The sequence below is a fragment of the Arthroderma uncinatum genome (assembly GCF_011692745.1).
Source record: "Arthroderma uncinatum strain CBS 119779 chromosome Unknown scaffold1, whole genome shotgun sequence".
Taxonomy (NCBI): domain Eukaryota; kingdom Fungi; phylum Ascomycota; class Eurotiomycetes; order Onygenales; family Arthrodermataceae; genus Arthroderma; species Arthroderma uncinatum.
Genome location: NW_022983863.1, coordinates 2,093,282 through 2,108,313, shown reverse-complemented (window position 1 = coordinate 2,108,313; position 15,032 = coordinate 2,093,282). Strand labels below are relative to the sequence as shown.

At 50.6% G+C, this 15,032-nt stretch overlaps 7 protein-coding genes across 7 annotated transcripts; 4 read left to right on the top strand and 3 right to left on the bottom strand.

The window, feature by feature from the left end:
* Window positions 1-71: 71 nt before the first annotated feature.
* On the top strand, window positions 72-3,380 carry GIQ15_00664 (uncharacterized protein; the record flags this gene model as incomplete). The annotated part of the gene is made up of 3 exons (XM_033548081.1): window positions 72-1,857; window positions 1,919-2,583; window positions 2,643-3,380. 3 exons carry the CDS (start codon window positions 72-74, stop codon window positions 3,378-3,380), a joined length of 3,189 nt encoding a protein of 1,062 aa, XP_033409032.1.
* Window positions 3,381-4,892: 1,512 nt separating this feature from the next.
* GIQ15_00663 (glutamate 5-kinase) lies at window positions 4,893-6,486 on the top strand (the record flags this gene model as incomplete). The annotated part of the gene is made up of 5 exons (XM_033548080.1): window positions 4,893-4,932; window positions 4,999-5,186; window positions 5,244-5,354; window positions 5,416-5,511; window positions 5,581-6,486. The coding sequence occupies 5 exons, from the start codon at window positions 4,893-4,895 to the stop codon at window positions 6,484-6,486; spliced, it is 1,341 nt and encodes a 446-aa protein (XP_033409031.1).
* A 610-nt stretch (window positions 6,487-7,096) lies between these two features.
* GIQ15_00662 (wiskott-Aldrich syndrome protein family member 2) lies at window positions 7,097-8,285 on the bottom strand (the record flags this gene model as incomplete). The annotated part of the gene is made up of 4 exons (XM_033548079.1): window positions 7,097-7,156; window positions 7,223-7,856; window positions 7,920-8,020; window positions 8,076-8,285. The coding sequence occupies 4 exons, from the start codon at window positions 8,283-8,285 to the stop codon at window positions 7,097-7,099; spliced, it is 1,005 nt and encodes a 334-aa protein (XP_033409030.1).
* A 398-nt stretch (window positions 8,286-8,683) lies between these two features.
* GIQ15_00661 (uncharacterized protein) lies at window positions 8,684-9,641 on the top strand (the record flags this gene model as incomplete). Its single annotated transcript, XM_033548078.1, has 2 exons — window positions 8,684-8,884; window positions 8,940-9,641. 2 exons carry the CDS (start codon window positions 8,684-8,686, stop codon window positions 9,639-9,641), a joined length of 903 nt encoding a protein of 300 aa, XP_033409029.1.
* Window positions 9,642-10,134: 493 nt separating this feature from the next.
* On the bottom strand, window positions 10,135-11,896 carry GIQ15_00660 (cystathionine beta-synthase; the record flags this gene model as incomplete). Its single annotated transcript, XM_033548077.1, has 4 exons — window positions 10,135-10,728; window positions 10,785-11,461; window positions 11,529-11,563; window positions 11,640-11,896. The coding sequence occupies 4 exons, from the start codon at window positions 11,894-11,896 to the stop codon at window positions 10,135-10,137; spliced, it is 1,563 nt and encodes a 520-aa protein (XP_033409028.1).
* A 568-nt stretch (window positions 11,897-12,464) lies between these two features.
* Window positions 12,465-12,770, top strand: GIQ15_00659 (metalloprotease ATP23; the record flags this gene model as incomplete). Its single annotated transcript, XM_033548076.1, has 1 exon — window positions 12,465-12,770. One exon carries the CDS (start codon window positions 12,465-12,467, stop codon window positions 12,768-12,770), a length of 306 nt encoding a protein of 101 aa, XP_033409027.1.
* A 792-nt stretch (window positions 12,771-13,562) lies between these two features.
* On the bottom strand, window positions 13,563-14,650 carry GIQ15_00658 (serine/threonine-protein kinase 6; the record flags this gene model as incomplete). The annotated part of the gene is made up of 2 exons (XM_033548075.1): window positions 13,563-14,504; window positions 14,558-14,650. 2 exons carry the CDS (start codon window positions 14,648-14,650, stop codon window positions 13,563-13,565), a joined length of 1,035 nt encoding a protein of 344 aa, XP_033409026.1.
* Window positions 14,651-15,032: the final 382 nt, after the last annotated feature.

The window sequence follows — 15,032 nt, the reverse complement described above, 5'->3', positions numbered from 1 at the left end:
TGGAACGCTTCAGTTCAGCCTCGCTTCACTTGTTTACCATCATCACCATACGCCTACCTTGATTTGGTGCGATGGTTGCCTCATTCTCTCCTCATCGTGATGCGGGGGGCACATTACACCTGTCCTCCAACGGATTCCATGCAACGCATAAGAACTCCGCCCTAAGTCAACTACGACGCTCGCTGTCGAGAAGTCCATCAAAGACCACCGATTTCAGGCTCATATCTTCTTCCTCGTTCAACTCTCCAGCAAACAGACACTCGAATTTCATGTCACCTACGCTCTCACCCTCAAGACAGTCATCACACGGCAAAATACTCTTCGTACCCAACTCAAACTCTCCGTCTCCTGTCGCCATTCCATTCCCGCCCAGCGCAAAGATCCATCGCCCTCCCATGCGCCGCAGCCGTTTCATTCACTCATCCAAATCGTCTAGCATCTCTTCAGGCCCAGTTAAACGGGTCCTTGGTGAATCACGAGATAATGGTAACTCCGTGGTTTCTCCAGAATCTACTTTTGAACCCATGAACGATAAGATTTCCACCACCCCTCCTAGCCCAGTGCTATTCAGAGGAGGCCAGGAAAGTCCACTCAATCTCTCTCCCGGTGAGCAGACGGAGGATACCTCTGGCACTGGACGAATGGAGAAACGACGCAGCGGGAACCTGGAGTCAGCAGCACTCACATCCAGTCCTTTGAAACGTGCTGATGTGAACATGACTCTGGACTCTCTGGGCGCCGAGAGCCCGTCGGCCAAGCGTAGGAGCTTGCACGGCGTGAGCTTTGGTGCCGATTTTGATGTCTTCGAGTCCAGTTACTCTGCCATCAATTCTCCTCTAAACAGTCCAAACGCGAAGGAGCCTCGCTTCCCAGCACCCAGTCACTATTTCTCCACGATACCAAAACGTTCGTCGTCCTTGAGAAAGTCCACCATCCAACAACGTCATCCAGAGCGATCTCCCTTTGCACGCAAAACGAGCGCGGAAAATGACGAATCTCTTGTGCTACAAAACAGGCAGCGCATGGCAATCGACAGCTCGACGTTTCTGCCCCTCAACCCAGACTCCTCGCCATCTCCTAACCCATCTACACCATTATTCGCCTCCCATACAACATCTACGTTCCACCCTCCAATGCATCCCCTATCACGCACCATCACGCAATCGTCCTCAAGTTCAAGCGTGGGAGACGACTCCCCAACCAACAGAGCTTTGAGTACAAACTTCTCAGAATCCAGACCAATCCTAAACTTTTCCAAGTCGCTCCCAATTGGTGCTGTAGCACCTAGAGCTCCCAGTCTCTTACGACAGGAATCTTCCAATGCCTCTGCATCACCTTTTTCCACTCCAGAGAACTACAAACTTGTGAAACCTTTGCCAGCGGCATTTATGTCAACTGGACTTATTTCAAAGAAAAACAAGAATGTCTCGGACTTCCGCAACAGCTCAACTATGAGCCATAATATGCCAGAGACTCCTTGCAAAAGAGCATCCAACGTGCTTTTTGGGGCCAACCCTGTACCCCAAGCAAGCAGTGGAAAATTTTTACCTTACCATAAGACATCCAATTCCTTTGAAACCCCATTCACTCACCGTGTTAAAGCACCATCGTCATCCCGCGTTGTGCCCACCTGCTCTCGACGGGGAAGCTTTGCTAGCATTGATGGGGATATTAACTCCATTCCACGATCACCATCGGCTGCCTTTGATAGCCAATGTGCCACAGACTCAGACCTTCCCCCCACACCCACCAAGCGAGGATTGTTCCCGCAACACGTTTCCCACTCGACTCCATTCCAGTTTCAAACTACGAACCACTATAACTCAGATGTCTCGAGGGGTGAACCTGGTTTATTTTGTAAGGATGTTCATTCCAATATTATTCAAACTACATATTTACTAATGCTCAATTACTTCAGCGAGCCCGCTCTACTGTAAATCGCCGGATTCCGGGCCTCCCAGAACACCTAGGGATCACACACTGACGCCCGATGCCAGCGGCCTCTCAATAGCAGCCCCAGACGACCATACTTTTAGTCTTGTAGAAGCACATGCTTCAACCTTACCTGCTACCCCCACTGCTCCTCGTGAATCCTTTCCCAATCTAGGGAAACGATCCAGTTTTCCACTGGGAAGCTATAACTCCCCTGATATCGACCCCTGCCTCAACTCACGCTTCGAAAAAGTGGAGTTAATTGGCACCGGAGAATTCTCTCTTGTGTACTCTGTCACCGAACGTTCCTCTCCTTCAAGTCACCATTTCCAGCCCCATACGCCTCTTGCATCCAGTTCGACACCTACAAACTCTGGAAGCAGTAAAACCTGGGCTGTGAAAAAATCTAAACAGCCATACGCAGGTTCCAAGGACCGCGAGCGACGAAACAATGAAGTTGTCGCGCTCAAAGCTCTTCGTGACTCCGACCATATCATCTGTTATGCTGATAGCTGGGAAGAGAAAGGCCACCTTTATATCCAGACCGAATTCTGCGAAGAAGGTAGTCTCGATGTATTCCTGTCTCAAGTTGGCCTCAAGGCACGGTTGGATGACTTTAGGATATGGAAGATCCTCCTTGAGTTGGCACATGTAAGTCGTGTCCTACAGCTTGCCGGACGTCGGTATCGAAACTAACAATCCACTCCTAGGGCTTGAAACACATTCACGACACCGGGTTTATTCACCTAGACTTGAAACCAGCGAACATTCTCATCACATTCGAAGGTGTTCTTAAGATTGCAGACTTCGGCCTTGCCGCTCGATGGCCTGCAGCTGCTGGAATTGAAGGTGAAGGAGACAGAGAGTACATCGGACCTGAAGTCCTGATGGGCCGATATGACAAACCTGCAGACATCTTTGCTCTAGGACTAATCATGTTCGAGATCGCCGGTAATGTCGAGCTTCCGGATAACGGTGTATCCTGGCAGAAGCTCCGGAACGGCGACATGAGCGATGTTCCAAGTTTGACCTGGAGCTGCGAAAGCAGTAACATTCTCCGCGATGCATCAGGCAACCCCTTGGTCGAGTCGTCTCTCGGAAACCTCTCCTCATTTGACGATTTCGACAAAGACTGTTCCTCACAGGAGCTGTCTTCGAACTATTTCCAGCTCGCTCAGCGAAAAGATGCGCCTAGTGCCCGCAGTGGAGAACTTGCGGAGCCACCGAGCTTCATGGTCGACGCAAGCAACGATCAAGCTCTCGACAAACTCGTCGGATGGATGATATCTCCCAATCCTCCAGACCGCCCTGTTGCCGATGACATTCTCCAGTCTTTCGGTGTGCAATGGGCCGAACAGAGACGTCGTGCTGGCGCAACAATCTTCGAAGGAAACTGGGGACCGGCAGATGAAATACTGAACGAAGATGCCGAAATGATGGACGTTTGACAGGGGAGATCGGTTTAGAACCCGGTTTCATTTCAATATTGAAGTACGGCTTTGCTTCACGGTTTTTAGTTCCTTCGCGCGAGCTGTGCAAGGATAGGCAGGTTTTTTTTTACACGGGATGGTGGGGCGTTGCTTGGGGGTCTCTTATTGGGTTTGTCAACATCCGTTTTTCTCCTTTGTATCTTGATGGTCCTTTTCCTTCTTCTTCTTCTTCTTCTTCTTCTTCTTCTTCTTCCTTTCTGTGTTATACCAATTATCTTACCAGTGATGCAAATCTGGAAAGTTTGAGCACCTGCATAGCAGCATGATATTCTGAGTTAATGATGGATGGTTTTTGTTTCGAAAACAAATGTATAGCACGATAAACTAGCTAGTGATATTTTATAGATGATACTTCTTACCGTTAATCCTTTTTCCTTCCTTCCCTAGTCCATGTCCCGTAGCACATACATGGTTGGACATGGGTGCGCGGCATGTAGCTCAGAAAGAGATTTCCTCCAATGTCGTCCGTTCCATGAAAATCCACGGACAGCTCCTGGTCAATATATCCCTCACCAACGGAAGTCCGTCCACGGGCAAAAGGCTTGTACCTAAACACCCGGACAGTTTGAGATTTATTATACTTTCCATCATATTCTTCCCACATGGGAAATAAATGCAGAGATCTCACCAGTCGGCCGGCATCAGTATTCATATACATGATTCAACCGTGACCCAGTCATTTGACACCCATTGACTGGCCCAACTGCGCTTCACGCAACGGACGTAACATGCCGAAAGCGAGACACCGCTCCTTCCATACCCTCGATCCCACGCAGAAGAGCAACATTTCACGAACGAAGTAGGTTGAGGTGTGTTTCGCAGGACTCCACACAGGTAATTTGATTGCTTCTCAGCCCGTCAGCTCGGTGAGGGTCCGCAACAACACCATGCGGTACGGAGTCGATGGTTTGCGTTCAAAGGCTATATTTGGCTAGAGGGATTTTGCATCTAGCGGCGGATTCCGGGCCATCATATCCGCGGTGGCGCAGCGGAAGATCACTTCACCGTGTTTGACCCCTCGACATCGTCATCATGCCGCCGAGTAGCTGTTGATATCGATGTCGTAGTGTGTGTGTGTCGTCGGTGGTAAAATGTATGGCGTCGTGTTTTTTTTGCTGCACATGTAAAAAAGGGCTGGCGGGACTCACCGGAGTTGCCTGCTTACTTAAGCCACGGAGTTCTGCCGCCACCCACCGCCCCCCCCCCCTAAAAAGGGAAACTCGGGAGACTAAGGAATGACTAAATATATATATCCAAAGGGAAGACTCTGCGGTTTGGTCAATCAGCATAGAGGGTTGCATCCAGTGGTAGTCTTTGATAACAGCCTGGTTTCCGTCTTCTCTTCTTCTTCTTTTCCTGTCAGTCTCTCATCTTCCTCCATCTTCCACTCTGGAGACCCGATTATCGCGCATTCCGTCATACCCATGGATCTCCCCCAGATCACACTATAAAAACTGTTAATTATCAAAGATGGCGGGCTCAAAGTCGTTGAAGGTGGTGATCAAGCTCGGTGGGTTTATTTGATCAGTTCTTGCTGCGTTCAGTAATGTGTGACCTGTTCTGACATGGAATATAGGGACGAGTTCTATCGTCGATGAACACACCCATGAACCGATCCTGTCAAACCTGACGCTCATCGTCGAGGCTGCCGCAAAGCTCCGAAAGGACGGCCATGACGTTATCATCGTCTCGTCCGGTGCTGTAGGCGTTGGCATGCGTCGAATGGACGTTGCGGAGCGGCCCAAGCATCTCCCATCCATCCAGGTTTGTCTTTCGCCATCATTTCCCGCTATTTAGCATGCCACTAACATTTATCCCTAGGCTTTGGCGGCTGTTGGGCAATGTCAGCTCATGAGTACCTGGGACAGCTTGTTCGGCCACTTGCGTCAGCCGATAGCCCAGATCCTCATCACCAGGAACGACATCGTGGACGTGAGTTTTCCCCCCGCCAGTAAAACAAAGAAGCGAGGAGTCGTCACTAACAATATCGTAGCGAACTCAATATGTGAATGCCCAAAATACGCTCGCTCAGCTATTGAGCATGGGTGTTATCCCGATCGTCAACGAAAACGACACGCTGACCGTTTCGGTATGTGGACCATCAACCACCCCCTTTCCACCAATGCCAGGTTGCTGACAGGGATAAATTGCGTTTTAGGAAATCAAATTCGGCGATAACGACACGCTCTCTGCCATCACGGCAGCAATGATTGAAGCTGATTACCTCTTCCTCATGACTGATGTTGATGGGCTGTACACTGCCAACCCCCGAACCAATCCTGACGCCCAGGTCATCGATATCGTTCCGGATATCTCAAGTCTCGAGGCCGACGTATCAAGCGCCGGATCGTCCCTGGGTACCGGCGGCATGGGCTCGAAAATCGTCGCGGCAAGGCTGGCCACAAGTGCCGGCGTCACCACCGTGATCACCCGTAGCTCCCGTCCAGGAACGATCGAGGACATCATCGAGCATCATTCGTCCAACGACGCAACGTCATCCGACAGCGCGGTAGGGGTTGAGGAAACAAGACCCGATCCACCGCTGCACACCTGTTTCTTGCCCTCGGATTCTCCGGTGCATTCCAGGTCGTTCTGGCTTCTCCACGGCCTCAAGTCTCATGGAAGCGTCTATATCGACGAAGAGGCGTACGACATCATCCGAGACACCGGATATCTGCTTCCATCTGGCGTGATAGCAGTAGAAGGCAAGTTCGGATACATGGAAGCCGTCAAGTTGATGGTTGCTCCGCGTCCGTCACAGACAGATCTAAATGGCGACTATCCCATGAAATGCAGCACTCCCAAGGAAGCCAAGGAAGTAGGCAGGGCCCTGATCAACTATGGAAGTGCAGAGCTTTCCCGCATCAAGGGTCTGCGGAGCACCCAGATCCATTCTGTGCTAGGCTACTCTGGCAGCGAGTATGCGGTATCGCGGGAAAACATGGCGTTCTTCGAGATGCCCAGTCGATGCATGACGCCCACGAGTCTTCCCTCGCCATCTCCCGAAATGAATAACGATAAAAACCCCCTTAATGACATCCCCGCTGCCTCTGTCAATCAGTAGCGTGACGACCTGACCTGACTCTGGCAGTCATGTTTGCTGGATAACAAACAACTTCTATCCTGTTAAATGGTTTCTTTTTCTTCCTTGCTTCCTCTTCTTTTTTTTTTTTTTTTTTTCTTTTTTCTTTTTCTTTTTTTTTTTTTTGCCTCGGGACTTACGCACGTCTGAAGAAGGAGATGGGGGTAAAAAAAGTACCGCTGGATTCAGTAATGGTGAAGAGAACCGGCTATTTGCACAATTCTGTATAGAAGGTGGAAGACGACTGACTGCCATAGAGACGAAGTTCTAGATGTATTTCAACATCATCAAATGATAACATTGTTGGTAACTCTGGTATTCGAGGGGAGGAATGCCAGTACGCCGTAGATATATCCAAGACCATCTGGGGTGCCTTAAGCCCAGTTTGTTTCCCTTCCGGACGTCCCGCATCCTTGTCCAGGTTGAGTTCCATAGTGTGAGGAGAGTAGTAGGTGAAGAGTGTGGTCTGCTTCATGACTTCACGACGCCCGTCTCGGCTTCCAACAGCCTATTCTATTTTGGTTAAGGGTGTGTATATGTGTTTGTAGGGGGGGTAATTTTGAGTTATTTAACAAATCGCCAGGATTGTCTCTCAATCTTGCCACCTTTTAAGGAATTTTGCCATATCGTCGTCCACTGCTGCAGGAGCGTGCTAGATTACAGAGATGTGTCAGTAGTCCGTGGAGAAGACCTTTTTTTATCATCAGGTATAACTCACGGTGTTTTCATGGGGCTCTGCGGTAAGAACGACTGAGACAGATATGGTAGTCTTGATAGTGGGACGTGGTAGGAAAGTAGTAGCCTTTACGTAATCGCTGGTAGGAAATTGTGGTTTGGCGGACTTGAGGCTTATCTTGGTTGGCGGATGCATTGGCATGGGAGCGTATCTGGTGAGTCCCGTCTGTTCTGCATAGGGAATTGTTGGGACAACCGGTGGCTCTGCGGCCGGTGGTGGTACTGCTGGTGGAGGAACTGCTGGCGGAGGCACGGCGGGAGGAGGCACTCCAGCCGGAGGGGGTACTCCAGCTGGAGGGGGTACGGCTGCTGGTGGTACTGCGGCCGGTGGTTTCCCTCCTGGCGGTGCTGGTGCTGGCGCTGGCGGGTTGGCTCCTGGCACTGGAGGTGCTCCGGCCGGCGGTACAGCAGCACCGGGAGCTGGAGCTGGAGCTGGGGCCGGGTCAGGGACCTGACGTTCCTGGATACGCAGTAGAGAAGGAGGTCCGTCGTCCTTGGAGACGGATTCAAGGCCCTTTTCCACCGTGGGAGAGAATGAGCCGGTCATATGGGTGAGGGTGAAGCGGCCTGAATACTCGTGAACCGCATTGGATATGTGGATGACCGCCTCCAGGAAGCTGGCAAGAGACCGTCAGTATGGAATATTACGATATAGATTTATCATAGAAGTAATCACTTACTAGCCATTGGGATATTCTCCTCCGACATTGGGATCAACCTGGGCAGAGGTCTGGATGGGGTTGGCGATTATGTTCTCCGTCAGCAGCAGCGCCACGCGTTCCTACGGCGTTCCAAGTTAGCAGTGAGCAACAGCAGCAACAGAGCGTCTATCGTACGTGGGAGAGTCCATCGTTGCCTCCCGCGCAGAGATAGATGCTGTATTCACTGCCGGCGAGGTACGAGGTTGCGTTCTCTGGGTATGACCACTCGATGGCGAGGGGGGAGCCGGCGTCGAGGACCGCCTGTGCCTGCGGCGCCGTGAACTGGATGGTGGCAGAGGCGACGCCCAGTAGAGCAAAGAGGGAGAAGAGAGAGAAAGGGGACATCCTGAGGCCAGGGAAGCGAGCGCTGTTCTTATATAGAGAATACGAGATGTTAGGTCGCTCTATCGTGACTTTCTCGCTCTTTTGGAACGAACTTGATGCTGGAAAGGGCAGGATAGGGCAGGATACCACAGGCTTAGTCATCGCCCCTATACCATACTATACAATACTTCTATACATACTTCTACTATACTTCTATACTATGATACTATTATGATATATAATCTATAGAACAGTCTACTATAGGCCACTTACTTCTGGTGGCTTCTTACTGGTATCCCTGCCTCGGTCCGGAAGCTAGACGTGGTGGCATCACTCGAGGAACTTATAAAACACAACTGCGACACGAAATAAAAAAGACACAGAAGAAGATACACAACAACAAGAAGAGAAAGATAGAGATGGAATGGGACTCCGCGAGCAAGATCGCGACCAACCTGCTATCGGCCAATCCGGTCGCCATCGTGGTGACCTGTCTCGTCGCATTCCTGCTGCCAGTGTGTCTGCATTTCCTCCTCTACCGCGCAGCTCCCACCAGCAAGTCCGATGAGTTCCTCCTGCTGGGCGCCAGTGGATCAGGAAAGACAGCACTCTGTGCTCTGGTAGGCACTCTTCCTTCGATATATACTGTGCCGAGTCCTGCTGACAGCATCATAGCTAGAGAAAAGTCCAGCTTCCACAGAGTCACGGCCAACGCATACATCCCAGGTCCCCTCGACCGTCTCCGTGGCCCTTCATCCCGCTGTCCGAACGAGCTCAGACAAATACCGCTCAGTCAACGACCCGACAGTGGCCCAGTCAGCCAAACATCGAGTCGTCTTTGGCCTCAGAGACACCCCGGGACACGGCAAACTGCGTGACCTCGACGGTATCGCCCAGCTGCTGGATCCGGCAAAGCAGAAACAGGCCAAGAGCAGGGTTCGAGGGGTGATATTCATGATAGACGCTGCCACCTTGTTGGACGCCGGCCAGCTAGCTGATATTGCAAGATACGTCTACGATGTCCTGATCATACTACACCACAGGACATCGTCGACCCGAACTCGCAGAACGCCCGTCCTCGTGATAGCCAACAAGCAGGATCTGTTCGCTGCAATCCCGCCGAAGATGGTAAAGGATAAGCTGGAGGCCGAGATTGAAGCAGTGCGCGAGACGAGACGGAAGGGCGTTGTAAACCCTGATGCCGACGAGGAGGACGAGACCGACGCGCTGGGAGAGCAGCCGTTTACTTTCCAGCTTCTAGAGGACGAAGCGGGCGTCAAGGTCGATTTCGTGGGCGGGAGCGTGAGGGATGACGATAGAGATGATGCGACGGCTGGTGTTCGGGCCTGGGAAGAGTGGATGGGACGATGTCTATGAACGATGATAAGGTCTAATGAACTTGATTGAAACGAGAAAGAATTATATCCAATATGAAGAGCATTCCTACCTGTCTAGAGCCTGCTCTATCATGTTACTCGTGGAGTTCCTTCGATGAACCTCCTTGCCTACGCTGTGAAGCTGCTGGCAGCGAAACCGTTCAGGCCGAGACACTACATTATACCAACGCCGACATTTATAACTCGGTAATGATGATGGGTCCCCACGCTACGAGAGTGTATAACTTACAAAGGCAAACTATCAACAAAGAGCCTCGATGTATTACTATGATATGTGCATACGGTTTTAAATGTTGAAAAATCTAAAGACAAGAAACCCCAACTCAGAATCAGAAGCCATGCAGTCGTTGAAACGTCTAACCTGTAAGACATGCCTGTTGAAGAACTATAAAAATGTCATGATAACGTTGGTCTAAACTCACTCCGCCTCCAGACGTGAAAGAAAAGAATCGAAGGAAAAAAGGAGGAGGAATCTAAACGGCCTTGTTTTGCTGTAGGAGCCAGGTCAAGAGGTCGACCTTGGTCGCGACGGCGAGTGGCTTCATGTTTCCAGACTCGTCCTTCTCAGTCACTACCGCTGCGCTGTTCCACTCGAAGAAACGGTTGAGAACGCTCAGGGGTGTGTCCATTGTGATCTCGACGAATTCGCGGCGTTTGCTACCTTCGGCTTCAGTCTTTGGTAGCTTGCCTAGGTTGCGCGGGTCGGTAACGATTTCAGATATCTTCGAGAAATCGAACATGACGTCCGACACGGGGCTGTTGCCAGTGGCTCGGCCGCGAGAGATCCAACTGAGAATGTTTCCGAGGGTTACGAGACCGACTAGTCTTCGGCTTTGAGATGCGAGGACGGGAAGCTGGTCGAAACCCTTTTCTCTCATGGTTTCAATGGCTGCTGAGCAGGATGAGCTGGCAGATACTGTCGTGACGGGCTTGAGACGCAGTGCCTTGACTTTGGCGCCCGCGAATCGGTCAGTTGATCCCTGGGGAGCCAGTTGTGGTGATGGAGGAACGGCTTCGGTGGATTCTGGAAGCAGGTTGTTCGCCGCAAGCCAGTCATCGTCGGCAAACTGTCGAGATAGGTGAGTATATATATGTTAAGTGATTAAATTCGTGCTGGACATACCTTGGTCAAGTAGCTTCGGATGCTATCAGGCAATATGACAACAACGACATCATCTTTACCGACCAGACCGTCCTTTGAAGCCTGTACTAATCCGTCGATGGCGCTTCCACTACTTCCACCGACAAGTAGTCCCTCCTCTGCAATAAGCTGTCGAGCATATTTGAACGATTCCCTATCGCCGGTCTTGTACCACTTGTCAATGATGCTCCTGTCGAGGACATCAGGAATGAAGTCATAACCGATTCCCTCCACCTTATAGGCCTCGTTAAGGTGTTCCTGGTTCAGGGGCTCTGGTACGGCGAGGATAGAGCCATGAGGATCGGCCGCAATGGCCTTGATCGAGGGGTTATGCTTCTTCAGTCCACGGGTAATTCCAGTGATGGTGCCACCGGTCCCGGCTCCAGCAACAATCGCACTGACCTTGCCCTCGGTCTGGGTCCAAATCTCCTCTGCGGTTCCATATTCGTGTGCCAGCGGGTTATCCAGGTTGCCATACTGGTCCAAAATATGCGCGTTAGGCAGCTCCTTCTCCAGACGCTTGGCCACTCCGATATGAGACTCTGGGGAATCAAAGGCCGCCTCGGTAGGGGTGCGGATGATCGTGGCATTCAACGCGCGAAGCACGGCGACTTTCTCCGCCGACATCTTCTCGGGCAAGGTGATGATTGCCTTATAGCCTAAAGGGGGAAATGCATCGTCAGCCGAGGGTGTCTATGTCGCAATAGCAAGGATTCAACCCCGAACCTTTCACAGCAGCAACAAGAGCCAATCCGATTCCCCTAAAAAATCACCGGCAGTTAGTTTATATTAACTCAAACTCATGCGCCATGCACAGGCTGCATTGCATGTACTTACGTATTGCCGCTGGTGGGCTCGATCAAAGTGTCGCCAGGCTTTATCCTTCCCGAGCGCTCTGCCTCCTCGATCATGCGCAGGGCGATACGGTCCTTGACGCTCCCGCCGGCGTTAAAGAATTCTAGTTTGGCGTATACCGTTGCTTCTATGCCCAGGGCTTTTGGCAGCCTGTTGAGGCGAACGAGAGGGGTGTTGCCGATTTGCTCGGTGACGGCGCCCATGACCGCAGGCGGGGTTCGATTCTGAGACTGCGCCATGGCTGCTGAAGGTCGTAGCCTGGACGATAAGAGAGAAACAATAAAATAGCTAGAGCAAGGTGTTTAGAAATAGATATAAAAACGGCCGATGTGTAGGAGAAAGAGATGGAGGTACCCTTGAGGAACGTATGTATATCTCTTTGCCTCTTCGATGGATCTAGTAGCGCCCCGACAGTAGCCGGTCTAAACTTTACAAAGATATTTATGGACTTAAGACACTTTTCGTATCGCCCGTTAACCCGTGGGCTACCTGGCGCTATCTACTTGGTGCAGTTATATCAAGGGCTGGACGGGGCAACTTCAGCCTGCAAAGAGAAAAACATCCCACCAAAGAACGAGAAAAGAAGAAAAAAAAGTGCCGGGATGCGAAAAACTCCGAAAGCGAAAACCCGAGCCGAGCCAATCAGAGGCCGAGGACGGAAGATACTAAGTCCGGGCCGATATTATGTAATAAGGAAGCTTTGAGACGAGAAAGACGAGAAGGAAGAGCTGGAAGAGAAGAAAGAGAGACGAGAAGGAGAAGCAGGACAAGAGGAAGGGAATAAGAAGAGAAGACAGCTGCAGAGCAATGGCGGAAGCACAGTCATCAGGCAGCAATGCCTCGGAGAAGAAGCCAAAGTCGAACGGGTTCATACCTGGAGACGACATCCTCACCCATTTCAGGAACATCTACGCGGGCATTACGGGGAAGATGACCCCAGAGGGCGTCCAGCAGTTCATGCTCGCGAGAGATCTCCGCAACGAAGAGGCAGACTGCAAGCGGTGCGAGACGCAGAAGGAGTATCTGCTGAATTATAGTACGGAACAACGTCGATTTACTTCTCTCTCAATTGCTTGTACTGATACTTTCTCCAATTTCCAGGTCCGGTCATAAGATTCCTTCAGGATAACATCAGGCAGCTCGGGGGAGATATATCTTCAAAGAACATATACTGTCGGAGATGTACATCTCGGCGGGGAGGAGGGTTTGATCCCGAGTATGGAATTCAGATATGCGCAAACGCCATGAACAGCCAGAGTCAGCTTGAGGATACCTTGGCCCACGAGATGGTACACGCATATGATCACCTACGCTTTAAGCTCGACTGGGTGGATAACTTGAAGCATGCCGCGTGTGCAGAGGTATGTTTGGCTGTCTGGAGAGAAATCACACGAGTGACACACGCTAACTTCAACCTCCTAGATACGAGCAAGCTCATTGAGCGGAGAGTGCAGATGGGCCAATGAGTTCTTTGGAAAACAGCAGTTCAAGCTGGCAAACCATCACCAGGACTGCGTTAGACGGAGAGCCGTGTTGTCCCTGATGGCCAGGCCTGCATGCAAGAATAAAGAGCAAGCTTTGAGAGTAGTAGATGAAGTATGGGAAAGCTGCTTTCGAGATACACGACCATTTGACGAAATATACCGATAACACCAGATATTATGGAAACAAAGGAAAACACCAAAGAGACAAAACGCTCAAACAATCATGACGCTGTAACAATAGATAGACTTTGAATACCCCCTCCCTTTATTTACTTATTTGCCTTTGCTCTTGCCTGCAGCTTCTCTCTGCGATACTCTCTCTCCCTTCACACAGTATTTCACAATCCATGGGTGCCGTTGAACTTCATCCAGTGGAATTCGACTGGCAGGGTCAAGTACAAGAAGCTGGTTTTAAGAAATGTCAGTGATACCCGTGTGAAAAGCTAGGGGAAAGAGGCAGAGCATTTACCTTCTTAATAAGATCCCTGGCTTCGGGGCTTACGAAAGACGGGATAGTCATTTCTCCCCGGACAATCCTTCTGTGCGTCATCACTGGTGAGTCTTCAAAGGGAGCTTCACCGACGATGAACTCGTATATAAGAACCCCCAAGCTCCACAGGTCAACTTTCTCGTCATACCACTTGTCGCCGGATCCGGGCTTCAACATCTCTGGGGGAAGGTAGTCGAGAGTTCCACACATCGTCTGTCTTCGGTTGTTTGGGGCATGTACACTCCAGCCGAAATCACTGATCTTGATCTCTCCGTGAATCCCAACCAGGATGTTTTCTGGTTTGATATCGCGATGCATAACATGCTTCTTGTGCAGATACTTCAAGGCAGCAGCCATCTGGGCAATGTATTGGGCTGCTTTCCATTCAGGAAACCTGTTCTCCTTTCTTAGATGCTTGTAAAGCTCTCCCTTCCCAGCAAACTCGAGGATGAGGAACACTCGCTTGCTATCGTGGAAATGGCCGTATAATCTGAGAATGTTTGGGTGTCGGAGGTTGCTCTGGATTTCGATCTCACGTCTTAGCTGCTTCTCAACGTGGCCGTGGACGAGTTCACTCTTGTGCAACACCTTCAATGCGCATACGAAACCCGTAGATCTCTCGCGGGCAAGATATACTCTTCCGAACTTTCCTTTGCCAAGTGGTTTGCCAATCTCGAACATGCCGAGATGGAACTTTTTCGGGTTGCCCGCTGAATCGTTCATGCGTAATGTGTTGGGAGACTCTTCTTCTAGTGGGCTTCGGTGAGACTTGGATTCGTTGTTGTTTTGAAGCGCAAGCTTGAGAAGGTTGGGCCGGTTTGAGCTGGCATTGCTGTGTGAGTTTGAAGGCGGACCACATTTTGATGGCACGCCCTATCGATCTATTAGCAATCAACGTATTTCAGAAGCCTGTATAATGGTATTACCTTTGCCTTGAGGTGAAGACTGTTGACTGGCGGCTCGTTCTCGTCGTTAACGTTCAACTGCTCGAACCGAGCCTCAAGCACCTTTGTAGTCATCCTGGGAGGGTAGTACAGTGATGGAGAGCAGTAGATGTGTTGCGACGGAATAGCTAGAGCAGTGGATAACCCAGAGAAGTGAAAAAGAGAAGATAAACAGAAGGCGATCTCAGCTTCTGCAGCTTTTGAAGAGCAGAAACTCCATTGCTTGTCGCTGGCTTCTATTTACACTTAAAGTAAACTCTCGCGTTGTCGCAGCAACCACCGGCCCGACCTTCTCCGGCTTACCTCATCATCCCCAGCACGTGACTTTATCTACTGGCCGGAAAAGGAAGCAAGGAAAGATGCCATAAAACTTGAGCAATAACAACGAATAATCAGTCATTGAACATCAGAGTGCATAGTCTTGTGGCGCAGGAAGATTACTATACTCTGGGTTGTT